This window comes from Delphinus delphis, chromosome X (assembly GCF_949987515.2).
Source record: "Delphinus delphis chromosome X, mDelDel1.2, whole genome shotgun sequence".
NCBI lineage: Eukaryota > Metazoa > Chordata > Mammalia > Artiodactyla > Delphinidae > Delphinus > Delphinus delphis.
In genome coordinates, this window is record NC_082704.1 from 65,965,550 (window position 1) to 65,981,940 (window position 16,391).

At 36.6% G+C, this 16,391-nt stretch overlaps 1 protein-coding gene across 1 annotated transcript in view; it reads right to left on the reverse strand.

The window, feature by feature from the left end:
* The window catches only part of CHIC1 (cysteine rich hydrophobic domain 1), a 35,659-nt gene extending 20,751 nt beyond the window's left edge, over positions 1 to 14,908 (reverse strand). Inside the window, exons 1-2 of the mRNA XM_060002109.1 lie at positions 14,622 to 14,908; positions 3,815 to 3,869 (exon numbers count right to left, since the gene is read on the reverse strand). Coding sequence (XP_059858092.1) covers positions 3,815 to 3,869; positions 14,622 to 14,908 — 342 coding nt within the window. The remainder of the gene's footprint in view (positions 1 to 3,814; positions 3,870 to 14,621) is intronic.
* Positions 14,909 to 16,391: the final 1,483 nt, after the last annotated feature.

Here is a 16,391-nt window from a genome sequence, read left to right on the forward strand (position 1 = left end):
GTATCAGGTAACTTAATACTCCACAGCTTTGCTACACAGTCTATTATAAACAAAAGGATAAACTGCTACATTTTGAATGCAAATTTAATGCTTTTCAATTCTTAAGAGAAAAGATGTTCTTTGTAAAATCAAGGTACTAAGTTGCTATCTTAAAATTTACCTCTCAAAGAGTGATATTCAACTTCTTTTTTCCTAGTGAGCCACTGAGCAAGCAAATGGAAGTTAAAATAAGGAAAATATATTTATATATTTAGCTGTAATCTGTAATATAACATTATTATCAATTTTCTTTAAACTGTGTATCCAGAAACACTAATACATTTTTTAAATATGGCAAATTTTGATATAAACTCATAAAATTATTAAATCTGTCCATTAACAAATTTAAGTGCTTGTAAGTAGAATTTAAATTTATGTTTAAAAAGTAAAATTTTTATTTAAAACTTTTATTTAAAAGCGTGTAAGCACAGACGAGAAAAAGTAAAGAATGAGGCTAAAGTCAGAAATGAATCAATCCAAAATGTAAAATTTGATTTTTGTTTAAAACACTGTGAATGAAGTAAATTATATGCCAAGGTATATAAAATTTGTTATAAGATTTATCTTTCATTACATGCTTCTGGAAATGAATTAACAAAAGCATTTCTAAAATGTGGCAATTTTCCTTCTTCTCCACCAATACTTTCCACTTTTAACATATAATATTCACAGTTTGTACTCTCTTACTATGGACAAATTAAAAACTAAAACATTCAAGTTACTAAAAGTGAGAATTCAAATTTTTTGAAGTAATAACAGAAACATATTGAAAAGAAAACTTTTACTAGAATTTCAAAGAATAAACTGAAATCTTCATTTTGACTTTAAAAGGAAGCCAGAATTGTCTTTGAAAAAAAAATCTGTATTTGAATAACAGTAAAAGTCATAAAACAGAGATAAAGGCATAGGAAATGAGAATTGGTTAACTCCCGATTTTAAACAATGTGAAAGAAATGTTTAGTTAACTGTGTGGAATCAGAGTTAATAACATTTTACTCATTTACTTCCATATAATTGAGTATTTCTAGTAATGAAGGTTAGATGGAAGCCCTTTACTTTGTAGCTGAATGGCAGGTTGTAAAGAAACATTTAATTCCTTTTGACTTTCTTAGAAAGAAAAAAGAAAGCCACATCATAAAGGTGGGGGAAAGGGTCATAATATTTTATAACAGGATGCAAGAGACTTTGCAAACAGACGAAAATCTAAGCAAAACCCAGCAGGACTGATTTGCCTCCTTCAATCATGGGGAACACAACCCAATCAATCACTTGTCATACTGGATCGCAATAGTAAAGGTGGATTTTATGGTTTATGGTTCCCAACACTGCACACTAATCTCCCTGTAACACCATTTAATTGTTTCAAGCTGAGGGCCGGAAGCTTTTATTTCTTTTCTGAAGTTTTGTGGTTCTTTCATTTTCTGGTCACCAGAATCTGTATGTATACACCTGTTTGATATGTCCTATCACGACAGGAGGACTTATCTTCAGTGAAAGGAGGAAACAATCTTTCCTTAACTTAATATAAAAGATTATCTTTTTATTTATATTAAAAGCATTAATACATAAGAAGCACAAAATTAATACTGAGTCACAGAGCTTAACAAAATGGCTTTTGAGGTTTTCAGAATTCACTCCACAATTTTGCTTAGTTTAGGCATAAATGCTATATAGAATTCCACTCATGCTGGAATACTGGTTTTGTAAAATGCAGATTTATTTTTCTATTTTACCTACTGCATTTATTCATTTTGAAATATACTTACACTGCTGCTAAGTCTGGAATTCAAACCTTTTTTTTCTTTTAGATTTTTTCTGAAACATGCAAATTCTTTTTTGCCTCTCAAGACCCCACAGTTATCAGAGATGCATTTTGATAATCCAAAATAACCTATACAAATGAAATAGTGCCTACCGGAGAAAAATAATCTCATTAAAGAGAAAATAAAGTTATCATGTGACTTTGAAAAAAAATCAGACTTTCAGAATTCCTTTTAGTTTTTTTCATCACCAAACACTAAACTAGGAAAAACATCACTGTATCATTTATGCCTCATTCAATTTATGAGAAATTTTGTGCATTTAAATAATGCACACTAGAATAAATATCCAATCATTATGTGTTACGAAAACGGTCACCTGAAAAGAATGGATATCTTTAAGAACAGTTCATATCCAGATCATTTAGGTTGTGTGAATGCATACCAAAGGCAGCTTAATATTCCTACTTCCCTAGTTTAAAAAATGACTATCTTTTATGCTGGTGGAATTTCTAGTTTTAGAAGGCTTGGAAAGAAATGAAGATGTGTGAAGAAATATTCTGAAGATTCCTCGAGCACATAAAAGTGGCCAATTTCAAAGATGGATAATTCTTACACCTGGGAACTCTATTCTCTGACATATTTTTTGATTATTCATTTTCTAGAGTTACTTGTATTTATAATTCAAACTTTTTTTAACTAAACCAATAATAAAGCTGGATGTAACTGCCCAGACAACACATGCAGCAGCATCAAGGGAAACATAAAGAACAAGTTTTCCACTGGAGATGCTTTAATTCACATTCTCTTTAATATTGAATTTGCCATCTTTCCACAGGCAAATTACTATTCAAGAGATTTTTTCCCATAGCTATTTTTTCCCTTGGAAAAAACATTTATGATTAATTCATATACACAAATCTAAATCTGAACTGCTGCTTAAACTGGTGAATAATTCTAAATGATCAGGATAGGAAGGTAGAACATACTAGAGAGTGAGGCCAAAATCTCAAACCAAAGGGCTCTTTGTATCCTAAAAAGATAAATGGCCACATATTTTCTAATGTTCACTTACCTAGGGACTATCACCACTTGTTTAGTACTATATGGAATGATTTGACATTATATATCAGGAGAGACAGAAAAGGTCAACAATCAAAGAGAACAAATTATCGATGGGACCAAGAACAAACAATTACTCAGATGAAGAAGGTTAAAGTAGCAAAAGCAATTAAAATTGAAAGCTGGTGAGTAGAGAAAAGTGGAAAAACAATCAGGGTGAAACTGGGATATACTGATGAAGAATTATCAATAACAACCACAAACTTACATTGTGAAGCTAATAAGTACCTGACAATACGCTAGGAGTTTTATATATTCTTTTTGCCTTAGTCAGAGCTTTTTCCTTTGGGTTTAGAAGTTAACATTACTGTTGTAAGAGGATTTTCCAAACAGTTTTGAATCCTAGGAAGTCTTTGAATATTGAGCCTCGATGCTAGAAGATACTACTGGGTGTAGAGGAACCAGGAAACAAAAAGGTAATAACAATTTATTGCAGTGAATCCAATTGTAGAAGCTCAAGCTATCTAAATGACAGAAAAATGTCCAACCAAAAATTTGATTTTTTGATGTATAACAAATCACATCACAGGACACTAAAATTCATAGAGTGATACAAATTTGAACACTGATAACTTCGTTAACTCTAAAATCATTGGAAATTACTGACCTAAATGAAAACAATTACAGCTACCAGTGCTGAGAAAAAAGGCAAAACTGGAAAAACTGAACAGATAAGTAAGTAATGGCTGGCATTAATGGACATGAACAAAATAACTGGTCATATGCTAGTAGTCATGGAGACAGCTTTCAGTCACTAACGACATAGCCTCCAATTACCCTGACCTCTTATTATCAGACTTCATTACAGTGAGTCAAAGCACTTGTCATAACACTAAATAAGTCATAAAACAATGCTTTTAGAATTGAAAAGTTCAATGCAAACTCTCACTTACCTTCCCTGTTAGAACTGAGGGAAATTCAGTATCAAACTTGTTGCTCAAGCCAAACCTTAAAAACAAAGACAGAACAAAATATATTCTACCCAGCATATTTAACTCTTGCCCTTAAAAAAAGTTACAAAGCCATGCATTTTTCTTTTGATGTTGTGACCTAAAAGCACGTCCTAAAAATAATTTGATATTTATAGAAAATACACCTTTGACTATTAATCCAAATTAACAGTAAAAGAAACTTAAGGAGCCAATGTTAAAGTAGGATTCTAACTAGAACCATGATATGAGATTAAAAAATAATAGAGAAACACTGACATACAGCTGGAAATATCACAACTTTTGATTGAAACATCTCTGTTAAAACCCATTTTAATTGATAACTGTTGGAACTGGCTGATGGGTTATATATGGGAGTGGATTATACTATTCTTTCTACTTCTGTGGATATATGAAAATTCCTAATAAAAACTAATGTAACCTTTGGAACTATAGAGCTTGACAACTTATGATCAGTTACTATTCAGATACTCAAAGGTTGATCCTTATGAATGGCTTTTATGTATATGTTCAACCAATTTTGAGAAAACAGATCCCAGCCTCAAAAGCTCTGACTTTTTTCAAGTACACTCACTGAAATCTGTACTAAGTCAAAATGATTTTTTATAAGCCTTCCTTCACCTACTTGGTGATTGATTTTGGTAGGAATAACAAAGGTCACTTCCTGCATGTTAGATGATATATCAGAGTGACTACAATTTTATGTTAGTGTAAGCAAAAAACACTAACATTTAATAAGAACTCCTTTTGAGGTAGACAATAATAGTAACAGTTACCAGTAACCATCTACTTACCATGGGTTAGACACTGTGTTAGGTAAATACATTACCTCTAAAATTCACAACCCTTCAAGAGGGGTATTGTTATCTCTGTTTTACAGAGAAGGAAGCTGACACTCAGAAAAAATTTTTTCAAAAAGTAATCAAATGACTTGCCCAAAGTCACATAGTAAGAGGAGGCAACCAAAATTCAAATGCTAATCCCTAAATTCTTTCTGTCCTATATTAAGCTCCTTGAGAACAGAAACTATGGCTTATTTACTTTGCTATCTTCCACTATGCTTCCACTAGCACAATGGAATCTAGTAGGTGCTTAATAAAAGTTTGTTGAATAATAAGCTACTGTATGTCCTGTTTGATTCTACTGATTTATTGCACTTTGGTCTTAGGGTCACTTTAAAGACATCTTAAGAATCCAACGTCCTATTAAAACTCTCTGTGAGAATCACAGTCTCCTTGTATCATTTATGTTAACAGCTCCTCTTCAAGGACACAAGCCAATCCTTGTGCTCTTTTTGTGCAAAAGACTATATTTAGCAGCTAGCAGCAAGGTACATATCTGTACATAAATATATTTTACCTTGCATGTTTAAAATGTATTTTAAAACAACAAATTCTATACTTTAAAAGAGTTGAGAAAATTAATTAGCAATTATAAAAAGAACTTCACTTCATTAAAAAACTTCATTACTTCTCTAGGTGTCAGTACAACACACAACGAGAGCATAACATTTTTATAATAACATTCTCATAACATTCCCCTTAAATCTATACATAGAGGAGTATAACCAAACTTAAAAATAAAATGGTACTCTTGTACATGAATTTTTATGGCAACTTTCATGTGCTGTTTGAGAAACTGATACTCTAGTATTAAATATATATTTGTAATTATGTACTAACTAAGCAATCAGTAACATGACAAATATTTAATAGAGCAAGAAACATATTTCATTCAAATCATATTTAGGTAAATAGTGACCTTATCACTAGTCAAGAAGATGTAATTGAATTCATTATTCCACAGTTAATTCTTATTGCGTAACAAAGAAATATATACAGGTTTCATTTATAGAAAGTAGACATGATACATTTGAAAGCAGAGCTCTATTTCCATTCGTACAGCTTGTCTTCTATTTTTTAAAATTAGGGCTTCCCTGGTGGCACAGTGGTTGGGAGTCCGCCTGCCGATGCAGGAGACACGGGTTCGTGCCCCGGTCTGGGAAGATCCCACATGCCGCAGAGCGGCGGGGCCCGTGAGCCATGGCCGCTGAGCCTGTGCGTCCAGAGCCTGTGCTCCGCAACGGGAGAGGCCACAACAGTGAGAAGCTCGCGTACCGCAAAAAAAAAAAAAAAAAAATCCAATTTATTTATTTATTTATTTTTGGCCGTGCAGTGCAGCATGTGGGGTTTTAGTTCCCTGACCAGGGATCAAACCTGTGTCCCCTTCAGTGGAAGCACTGAGTCCTAACCACTGGACCACCAAGGAATTCCCCTTTTGCCTTTTAGATACAACGTTAATAATATGTTCCTACCTCCATTAGAGACTGCTGCCATTATAGCTTTTCCCAGTTGCCATTCTTTTACTACATATCAAATACAGAGAGAATATAGACAGATGTATTCCTCAAAATGCATGGAATATTTCTATTATTTAAAAAATTTTTAGCTTTGCTATTCTCTTTGCATTTATCACCAGACAAATGAACTTTCGTTGCCACTGTTTCCATTTCCTTAATATTACCCCTTCCTTTCTTAACCTTTTGAATGAACATGCTGGCTTTTTTTTTTTTTGGCTGTGCCGTGTGGTATGTGGGATCTTAGTTCCCCCACCAGGGATGGAACCCGTGCCCCTGTGTTGGGAGCGTGGCATCTTAACCACTGGACCACGAGGGAAGTCCCTAACCTTCTGAAATTTCTCTTTTGATGCTGTTACTATACTGAAAATAATCCCTTATTTGGTAAATTTATTTAGAAAGACAAGTTCATCTTATTTAGTGCCAAATTCAATGTCCTCTTCTCAGAACTTTCCCCCCGACTTTGCAGCCTATGATGCTGTTCACCACTCCTTCCTAACGTTCTCCGATTCATTCACTCTCTCCTAACACTCTTGTCTTTTCCCAAAGTTTAGCTGTTAGTCATCTGCTCCTCTTTCTAAAGGAATTACAACAGTTCATCTATTTTTAATAGCCTTGACAATCACTTCTATGCCAAATCTATATCTCTAGTTCTATATTTCCCAACATGCTCTAGTCCCTCATCTCTAATTGCATACTAAAAATTTCCATTTGGAAATAATGCCATTTGTAGCAACATGGATGGCCCTAGAGATTATTATACAAAGTGAAGTAAGTCAGAAAGAGAAAGAGAAATGCCATATGATATCACTTATATGTGGAATCTAAAATATGACACAAATGAATTTATCTATGAAACAGAAACAGACTCACAGACATAGAGAACAGACTTGTGGCTGCCAAGGGGGAGGGTGGGTGAGGGAGGGATGGAGTGGGAGTTTGGGGTTAGCAGATGTAAACTAGCATATATAGAATGGATTAACAACAAGGTCTTACTGTATAGCACAGGGAATTATATTCAATATCCTGTGATAAACCATAATGGAAAAGAATATGGAAAAGAATATGGAAAAGAATATATACATATATATAAATGAATCACTTTGCTGTACAGCAGAAATTAACACAACATTGTAAATAACTATACTTCAATAAAATAAATTAAAAAAAACAACAAAAATAACTATTTCCATTTGGATATCGTGCTACAAAATAATACACCTCAAGTGAACACGTCTAAAATTAAAAGTTACCTTTTATTGGAAACTGGCTTCCCCCTTCCAAATTCCTCATCTCTATCAATGGCACATTGACTCTCTTTAACCTAGACCCTGGTATTTTTTGGACCTTCCCTCTCCTATTTTTTGCACCTTGCTTATATCCAGGTGGTCCCAAGTCCTGTTATTTGTTCCTTTGAAATCATTCTCATATCATTTCCTTCCTTTCCATTGCCACTGCTGTGTTGGCTCGTCTTTGCTCATGTGGTTTCTCTTGCTTCCTCTCCCTAGTTTCAATCCAATGCAGTCCTCAAAACTCAAGTCAACCCCTGCTGCAAGCCTTCATGGATTTCCCTTTCTCTGAACACTCATAGCCAACTTTAATCTGTACTACACAATTCAAAATTTAATAAAATATTTTCTTTTATTCTTCGCTGATCCACACCAATTCCTTAAAGGAGATTTTCCTGTTAGCTTTGTAAACCAAGACCTGTACTTTCTTTTTTCTGTATTCTTCATAGTGCTTAGCCCAGTGCTCAGGTTCTCAAAAACTGCTTGCTAAATTCACATTACAAATTTTCTTCTCTAATATAAAAATGGATTGTATTTTCTAAAATATAAAAAGTATATTAGAAATGGTAAGGAGGGAATACCCTGGCAGTCTAGTGGTTAGCACTCTCTGCTCTCACTGCCAAGGGCCCAAGTTCAATCCCTGGTCGGGGAATGAAGATCCCACAAGCTATGCAGTGTGGACAAAAATTAAAAAAAAAAAAAGAAATGCTAAGGAAAGTGTCATTTTACTTCTTAAAACACTCCATTATGGCCTACATTTATCTACTTCAAAAGGTATAAAGATAGGCAAACTAGGCCCAATATATTCTCATAATTTGGGCTAAAAGGTAGTAGCAATTCTGTTCTTGCCTACCAGGGATTTCTTTCTTTAACTTCTCCATTAGATATTCAGCACCTAAAATGAGTACTTAAATAATCTTAGGCACAACATTTTACTTAGTAGCTACTAGGAAAATGTTGAAATGGCTCCTGCTAAATGAACACCTCAGCTTTGTTTCATAAGTAAACCATTAAGTTAAGAACTATGAGTCCACAGAGGTTAGACAAGCTCATCTACCCATTACTGATCAGTGACAGACATGAGTCAAGATGTGGGGTTCTTCAGCATTAGACAAAGGCACTTGGGAACTGCTCACACTGTCATTTTATCGGCTTCATTAAATATAGAGCCTATTATGTGTTTGAAGCTGACACAGCTGGTGGTTCTTAATGATTGTATTTTATTTGTTAAGTGTCTCCAATGCCCCAAATTTTAATTTCTTGGACAATTCTTTGGAGTAAAGGAAACTGAGGTAAAGAAGGATGGGTCCTCTAGTTGCTCTTCCCTCTTTTCTCCCTCCCTATACCCCTTACTGTTTTTAATTCTTTTGAAAATGACTATACATCAGCCTTTGAAAACCTTGCTCAAATTTAAGTTTATGTGTTCAGGTTATTTAAGAAAACACATCAAAGTGTAGTAAAATTCTGCCAACAAAAACCATTTCACTAGAAAACTATGCACTTATAGTAACACTGATTCTGAAGAACCTGCACTGATCTCTATTTACTATAACAAGAAAAAGGAAAGTCTATGCCCTTCAATTAAAAGAGATTTTAAAAAATTAAATTTCTTTTATCTTCCATATGGAAATAATCATGTCTTGCTGCCCTGTAAAATGACAAGTTACCATAGCTTCAGTATTCTCAAAGCCTAAAATCTTATAAAATACTTACCTTATACAAACACAAATTAACAATGCTTCACTGTAATTCCTCAAAGACAGCTGTTTACAGAAAAGGCATTCCATTCACTGATTAGAGAAGTATCAATATTTGTAGTGCTCTCTAACTTTCTGCAGAAATGCACTGTTTGGCAAATTTGGGCATCTTTTTTCAATTCTGTATATAATCACTTCAGCTCTTTTAGATTAATTTTAATGAGAATTTTATATATTTCTGAGAATTGGTAACCTCTTATCTCTACTAACTTCTGTATTATCAAGGGTAAATATCTATATATTTTAAGTAATATAAAGAGTGTGGTAATACCTCTAAATAAGAAAAAAAATCTCATGAGATGTAAGATCCAAATATTCATCCTAAAAATATCAAGATGAAAAATGATAGACACTAAGCTACATCACTCAAATGTATAGTATTTCTGAAACAATACTTACAAGAGACATTTCATTATTTCTGTTTCTAAAACCTCAAATCTGTGGGAGTTAATTTAGCCATTTATATATATATTAAAGGCATTCTTGTATCTTTTAATAAAATATTTTAGGTGTGTTATACAATATTTAAATGGTAGTGCCCATCATACTGGCATACTGACACACAGAAGATGGCAGTTACTGTTCTTTGTGCTGGGTATATATACAGCAATGAGTAACACATCAAATATATCTGCCTTAATGACACTTTAAAAAATTTTTAATTTGAAAAAAGATACCCAAATATCCATTTATGATCATCATCATCTCAGATTTGGAATTACAATTATTCTGGTTAGGTCATTCGACTTCTCAAAAAATTATAATTGATTGATAAGACATTAAATGATATCTTGATAAGTAACGAGAAAACCAATGTGTAAAGATGATATAAGCACACAGGGGTATTCTGACACATAAAATCTTGCTCAACAAACCTTTCAGAGGTAAGGACATGCCATAACCCCCACCCCAAATCTGGTAGTATTGTATCTATGCTCAGAAACACAAATACTCTCCAGAGGATGATTCAACTAACTAGCATTTGTTGAGGGCCTATAATACAGCACACACTATGGTGGGCATATTTTTACTAAAGTGAACCAGTATTTATTCAACTCACTTTTACTGAGTGTCTACTTCAGGGCAGGCACTGTGTTAAGCACTGAGAATTCAGAGGGAACCAGTGATTGTCCTGCCATTTCTGCTTCCAATTTATTCAGGGCAGAGAAGACTTGCAGGAGGTGGTGACTTATGAGGTAAGGGTGGTAGGTACTGGGATTCTAGATGAAGGCCCCAGCTTGAGCAGAGGCAAAGAGATAAACAGCATGCTGTGAATAAGAAAATACAAGCAGTAAAGGGAAATGTCAAAAGATTAGGCTGATAGATAGGCAGGGTCCAGTTCTATATTCCATGTTATAGAGCTTAGACTCGATCCTATGGATGAAGGGGAAACCACAGAAGTCTTAAACAGGAAAGTGGTGTCTCCATTGAGCAGCAGGTTGAGGAATAGATTTGGAGGTGACAAGGATGAAGGCAAGATAACTAGTAGGGTGGTGAAAGGGGCTTGAATCAGGGAAGTGGTGGTAGGGAGGAAAAGAAGAAATTTTTAGGTCATACATTACTAATACCCACTGATTGCTTAGCTGTGAGAAAACTGAGTGGGAAAGAGGAACCACTGATGAATAATGGGATAGGAGGAGGTCCATTTAACTGAGTTGGAGAACTCAGAAATAGGAGGAATTTTTTGAGGGGTTGGGATGGGGGTGTGAGGGGATGCGAGAGGGGGAGGATGAGTTTTGTTTTGAGTACGTTGAATTTAAGATGTCAGTGAGCCATTAGGTGAGGAAGTCCAGATAAGAGTCAGAACAGAGTCTGGTATAGAGATACTGATACATATTTGGGAGACATCAGATAATTGAAACCATGAGAGTCAAGATGAGACCATCTAGATAGAGCAGGGAATGAGAATAGTGGGCTGAGAACAAAACCCTGGAGATCACTAGTATTTAAGGAGCAAGAAAGGAAAAGAAACCCATGAATGAGGCAGTTAAGGAATAACCAGAAAAATATAAGGAGAACCAGGAAGAGTGAAATGGCCAAGGAATTCCTAGATTTGTTTGGCTGGCAAAATGTTTTTTTTTAAATCAGAATTTGAATACCTTTAGGCAAAACATATACCTTCCAGTTCAACTAAGGCCCCATCATTACTCATGCTGCACTATTTTCTGTAACCTGTCTCGCCTCTGAAGGCCAGTGTGTTTATGACCCCTGGAGTAAAAGCCTCTGAGAAAGAGGGAGTCATTATATGCAGCAGAGAGGACCAGAAAGATAGGAAATTGAAGATGCCCACTAATTTAGCAACAGGAGGGTCATGGTGATCTTAATGATACCAGTTTGTCTGTGGTCATGGTGGCAGAATCCAGATTACAGAAGGGTGAAGAGGAAATAGATATGGTGAATGTAGCTACTCTTAAGAAATTTGGAGAAAGAAGGAAGAGAGATTAGACAATAGCTAATGGGGAATGTAGGTCTAGGAAGGCTTTTATTTTTAAAGAATTAGAGAGACTGAATATGTTTACAGGCTGAGCCAACAGAGAGGCTGAGTGAGGTAATATATAGAGAGGTGCTGCCTGGGAGGAGGCTGGAAGAGAAGGATATGGAAAGCATAAATGGAGGGGTGAGTTTTGAACAAGCAGAGGGACTCCATGATCTCTGAGGGTGGAGGAAGAGAGCACAGGAGTTCAAACCTAATTAAGATACAGTGCAGGTGTTTCAGCAGGAAAGTGACATGATTAAACCGTGTTTTACGAAAATTAGTTTGGCACAAGCATGCAGATGGATTGGGGTGAGGAGAGGTGGCAGACTGTGGCCGCAATTCAAGCAGGAGATGATGGCAACCCAAACTAGAGAGGTGCCAGTAGAAATGGAGAAAATGAATGATCTAATAGACCTTTTAAAAGGCATGATGACATAATTCTGGGACAGACTGGCAAAGGGCAATTCAAGGAGAAGGAAGAGTTAAAAATGACTCAAGGACTTGAAATATTACCCTGGAAGATTGGAATGGCAGTATCAGGGTCAGAAATGGGGAAACTGGAATGCACAGACAATCTGGGGAGGGAAAATAAATTGGGTTTAAGATATACTGAATTTGAGGTGATGGTTCTCAAATTTTAAACTTTGAAAAGAAACAACATCCTCTAAAGAACAGATGACTGCACGAAGAATGAAAAAAATAAGAATGGGAGAGAATAAGAAATATTTCATTCAGATAGGGCAACTAACACTCCCATGCCAGAAAAAAATTAAAGAGGCTGATATTTTAGACGTCTCAGAATTAGATTAACTATTTCCTAAGGATCTTACTTTACCTGTTGTAAGGAAGGTTTTCCTATCATAGAAAGACCAGTTTCTCATTTAACATCAAACACGCTTTCTAGGTCAGAGAATGTGTACAATACAACTAAGTAATTTTCCAAACTATGTACGCTGGTTAGCAATTCAAGTACTGGTTTGCTGCTTTTCAGGTTTTGGCTTCAATTAATACCAGCAGTTACTATGAGCACCATTATTTCACACTCCTTATTCCAGAATTTTTAAGCTGAGAAGGTCATTACACCTATCATAAGGGCCTGGGCATGGCAAGTGTCAGTGCTTTGCTTTTAATTGAAAATAGGTTGTTAAGTACTTCACCATGGTTGTGTGAGGAGTAGAATGGAACCACAAATAAGTTTCAGGGAACCTAAACTCTGTTTTCTTCCCTGTTCCTTGTTTTCTGAATTTTAGGAAAAAAATGAAGGGGAGGAATGCTGGAATATAAAATTATAGACTGGAATAAAAAGCCTTTTTCTGTTTGATCATATGAAATAATCTGCATGAAAGTAACCTTTGGTACCAGAATCATAATTAATTTGAGTAATAAATTGTTTCCCTAGTGATGAAAGGAATGGAAATAAAACAGCGCAGTAAGCTGGCATCTGAACATTGTAGGCTATCTGCAAAATTCTTGGACCAAGAAAAATTGTGTTAAAATTGCCTAACCAAAAGGCAGGTCTAAAAATCTCCCCACACTCTTCCACAATTTCGAAATCTTCCTTAATACTTTTCATGCAAAGATCACAAAAGTATATTACAATTAAAATACTCAGCATGTTAAAATTAAAAGCTAACATGACGGGGGGAGGTGGTGCATAATATATGATTTCAGATAATATGAACTCAACTGAAAGAGGGGTAGGTGAGCCATTATCAAAATTACAGGCAGCATGACTTGATAGGAAAAAATAGTCCTATTTTGAAAACTCAGTAAATGATAGCATAATTAAGAGGATGAACATGACACAATATTCAAACTTCCAAGTATTTACTGTCCAAGCACATAAAAACGAGAAAGCACTCTTCAAAGACCAGAGAACCATTAAATTTTTCTTGTGCTTTGACAACTACTACTCTATGAGGTCCCTCCCCCTTTTTATTTTCTCAAATATGATCCAAGATGTCAATTTAAAAAAAAAACTCCGTATGAGTTTTCAAAAAATCATTCTCAGCTCCTAGGGGACTAATTTCCATATATATTTAATGTTTGCATATTTAATACTTGGGAATACAAACTCTCCTGCAGGTATGTTAAATTATTTCAGAGCTGAAAGGCTTTAAAAACCATCTACTCCAAACCCCTCATTTTACCAATGGAGAAATCAAGGCCCAGAAATGGGAAGTAACCTGACCAAGGTCACAGGGCCAGTAAGAAGCAGGGCTGGGACTAACATACAAGAGCCCTCACTCTCAATCCATTGCTCTTTCTACGTTTCATAGCTACTTCTCAACCTGAACCTCTAATTGTGTGATATTTAAGAAACGTCAGAATGAGGAGTGATCAAGACACGGAAAGGATTATTGAATTCATTTACAAAGGGATTAGATAGGAAGAAAGGATGGATGAATACATGGATGGGTGGATATTCTATAATGTTATTCACAAAATATATTATGTTTCTGTTTTGAAGAGTCCAAGCCTAGGTCTCGTCACTTGTTACAGCTGTCACCGTGTTCCACCAGACATCAATCTTGGCGGCAAAGAGTCCGCTGGTACATCCTGCAGTTTAAAGACTGTTCATCGCCAGCATACACAGAAGCAAGGAGACTCACCCCTACTCCAATCCCTCTGGCTCCCAACCCCCTAACTTCCCTGTCCTATACTCACTTTTTACCCGGTGTTGGTGCATCACATTTGCTTTCTCCTCACTTCCTTTACACTTGTCTCCCTCAGTTTCCCCATTTAGACCAGGTGTCCTTTCCTAACTATATGCCTCAGTCAGCCCTCCCCCACTCCACAGGCCCCTCGATTGCCTTATTCCTCTGTCGCCAAATCTCAGCCTTTTCAAACCCCATGGCTCCCTCTCGCTTACACAGTGATGTGGCCGGCGCCCCGCACCAATACAGGGTCGGGGGCATATCTCCGCAGATGCTCTTCGCTCACTACCCGAGGCGGGGGCGGCGTATCCTCCACCTGCTCCTCTTCTTCTTCCTCCTCCTCCTCTTCTTCCTCCTCCTCCTCATCTTCCTCGTCATCGTCGGGCCCCGATACCGACGACGACGACGACGGCGACGACGACGACGTTGCCGCTTCTTCTTCCTCCTCCTCCAGTTCCGAGATCGTGTCGAACTCCGCCATGTTGGGCAGCAGGATGCTCATCACGTGACCTTTCGATCACCGCCACCCTCACGCAGAAGAGTTTGAACCTGCTGAGGTGCTGGAAGAGGAGGGGGAACGAAATGCAGAGAAAGATGAGGGGGGTAGGGACAGGATTTAAGGAGATGCGCCTGCGTGGTGGGGTAGACCGGGGGGTGGGGGGGGGCGGAGGGTGTTGGAGGCGGGGGCATGAGGGAGAGAGGAGCAAAATCAGTGTACGCTTGCGCGGCTCCAAGGGAAGGGGGGCGTTAGAGGTGAACTACTGGGAATTGTCGAGGTACGGTATGCGGGTGCTGCTCTTAATACTGCTGTTTGGGCTTCTGCTGCTTGTTTCCCGCGGACGTATCTTCTGGTTTTATTTCCTATTAATTAATAATGGGTATTATTACCCCCTTCCCTCCAGTGCAGGGAAGGGATATTCTATAAAAGTGAGGTTAGAACTTTGCCCCATATATCTTAAGGTATACACCAATCCCTTACGTTTGTTCAGCATTACAGTTTAAAAGACTTTTACAGCAGAACTTTGCCACACCCTGGGAGGCATTTTTATTAACATTTTACTGAAGAGGAAACTTTCTACTACTTCTACTATGCAATACTTATGGAGGACTTACTAAGTGTCAGGGACTGTGCTAAGTGCTCTATGTGCATATCTCATTTAATACTTCACAACCCTATGAGATATGTACCATGATGATCTCATTTTACCGGTGGGAAACCTAGATGCAGAAAGGGTAAATAACTTGCCCAAGGTCATGGAGTTACTAAATGGCAGACCTGGTTTTAAACTTGGGTGGTCTTTTCTAATTCCAGAAGCCCAGCACTCTTAACCAAAGGGCTATACTGCCTGAAGTTGTTTGGAAGGGCTTCGTAGAGTGGTGCCTTTTGGGCATCTTGAAAGATGTTTGAATTTTGGAGTTTTCGGGGGCGGGGGAGGAGGGAAGTGGAGGGAGGACTCCAACCCTAGGAAACATTAATTAACATCATCCATTTTCCAGACACTGGGCTAGACTCTTTCACATACAATATCTCAGTTAACCCTTAAACAATCCTGTGAGGTAAGCATCATCATTATCTATTTTATAGATAGAAAAGCAGTCTCGGGAAGTTTAAGTAATTTATTAAGGTCTCTGGTGACCTTTTGTCCAAGATTTTCTATTTCAAATATTCTATCTTCCCCACACCCACTAAAATGTTACAGAGATCACATATTTTGAGTTTCCAATCCATGTCTCAAACTATTTCATACTTGGCAGCAGCACAAAAATCCATGCCATAATTCAGGGATCATTAAGACAATAAATTCACACAGCTGCTAAGTAATAAAACAAATACTGTAATCCAGGTATTCTAATGTTAGCTTCACTGCTCTTTCTGCTACACTAGCTGCATCACAGTTAGTTGATGAGACAGGAAACAGATATAGCCACACTTGAATTTAGGGTGAGCATTTTATTAACAGTATAGCAGTAAAAACAAAGCATTT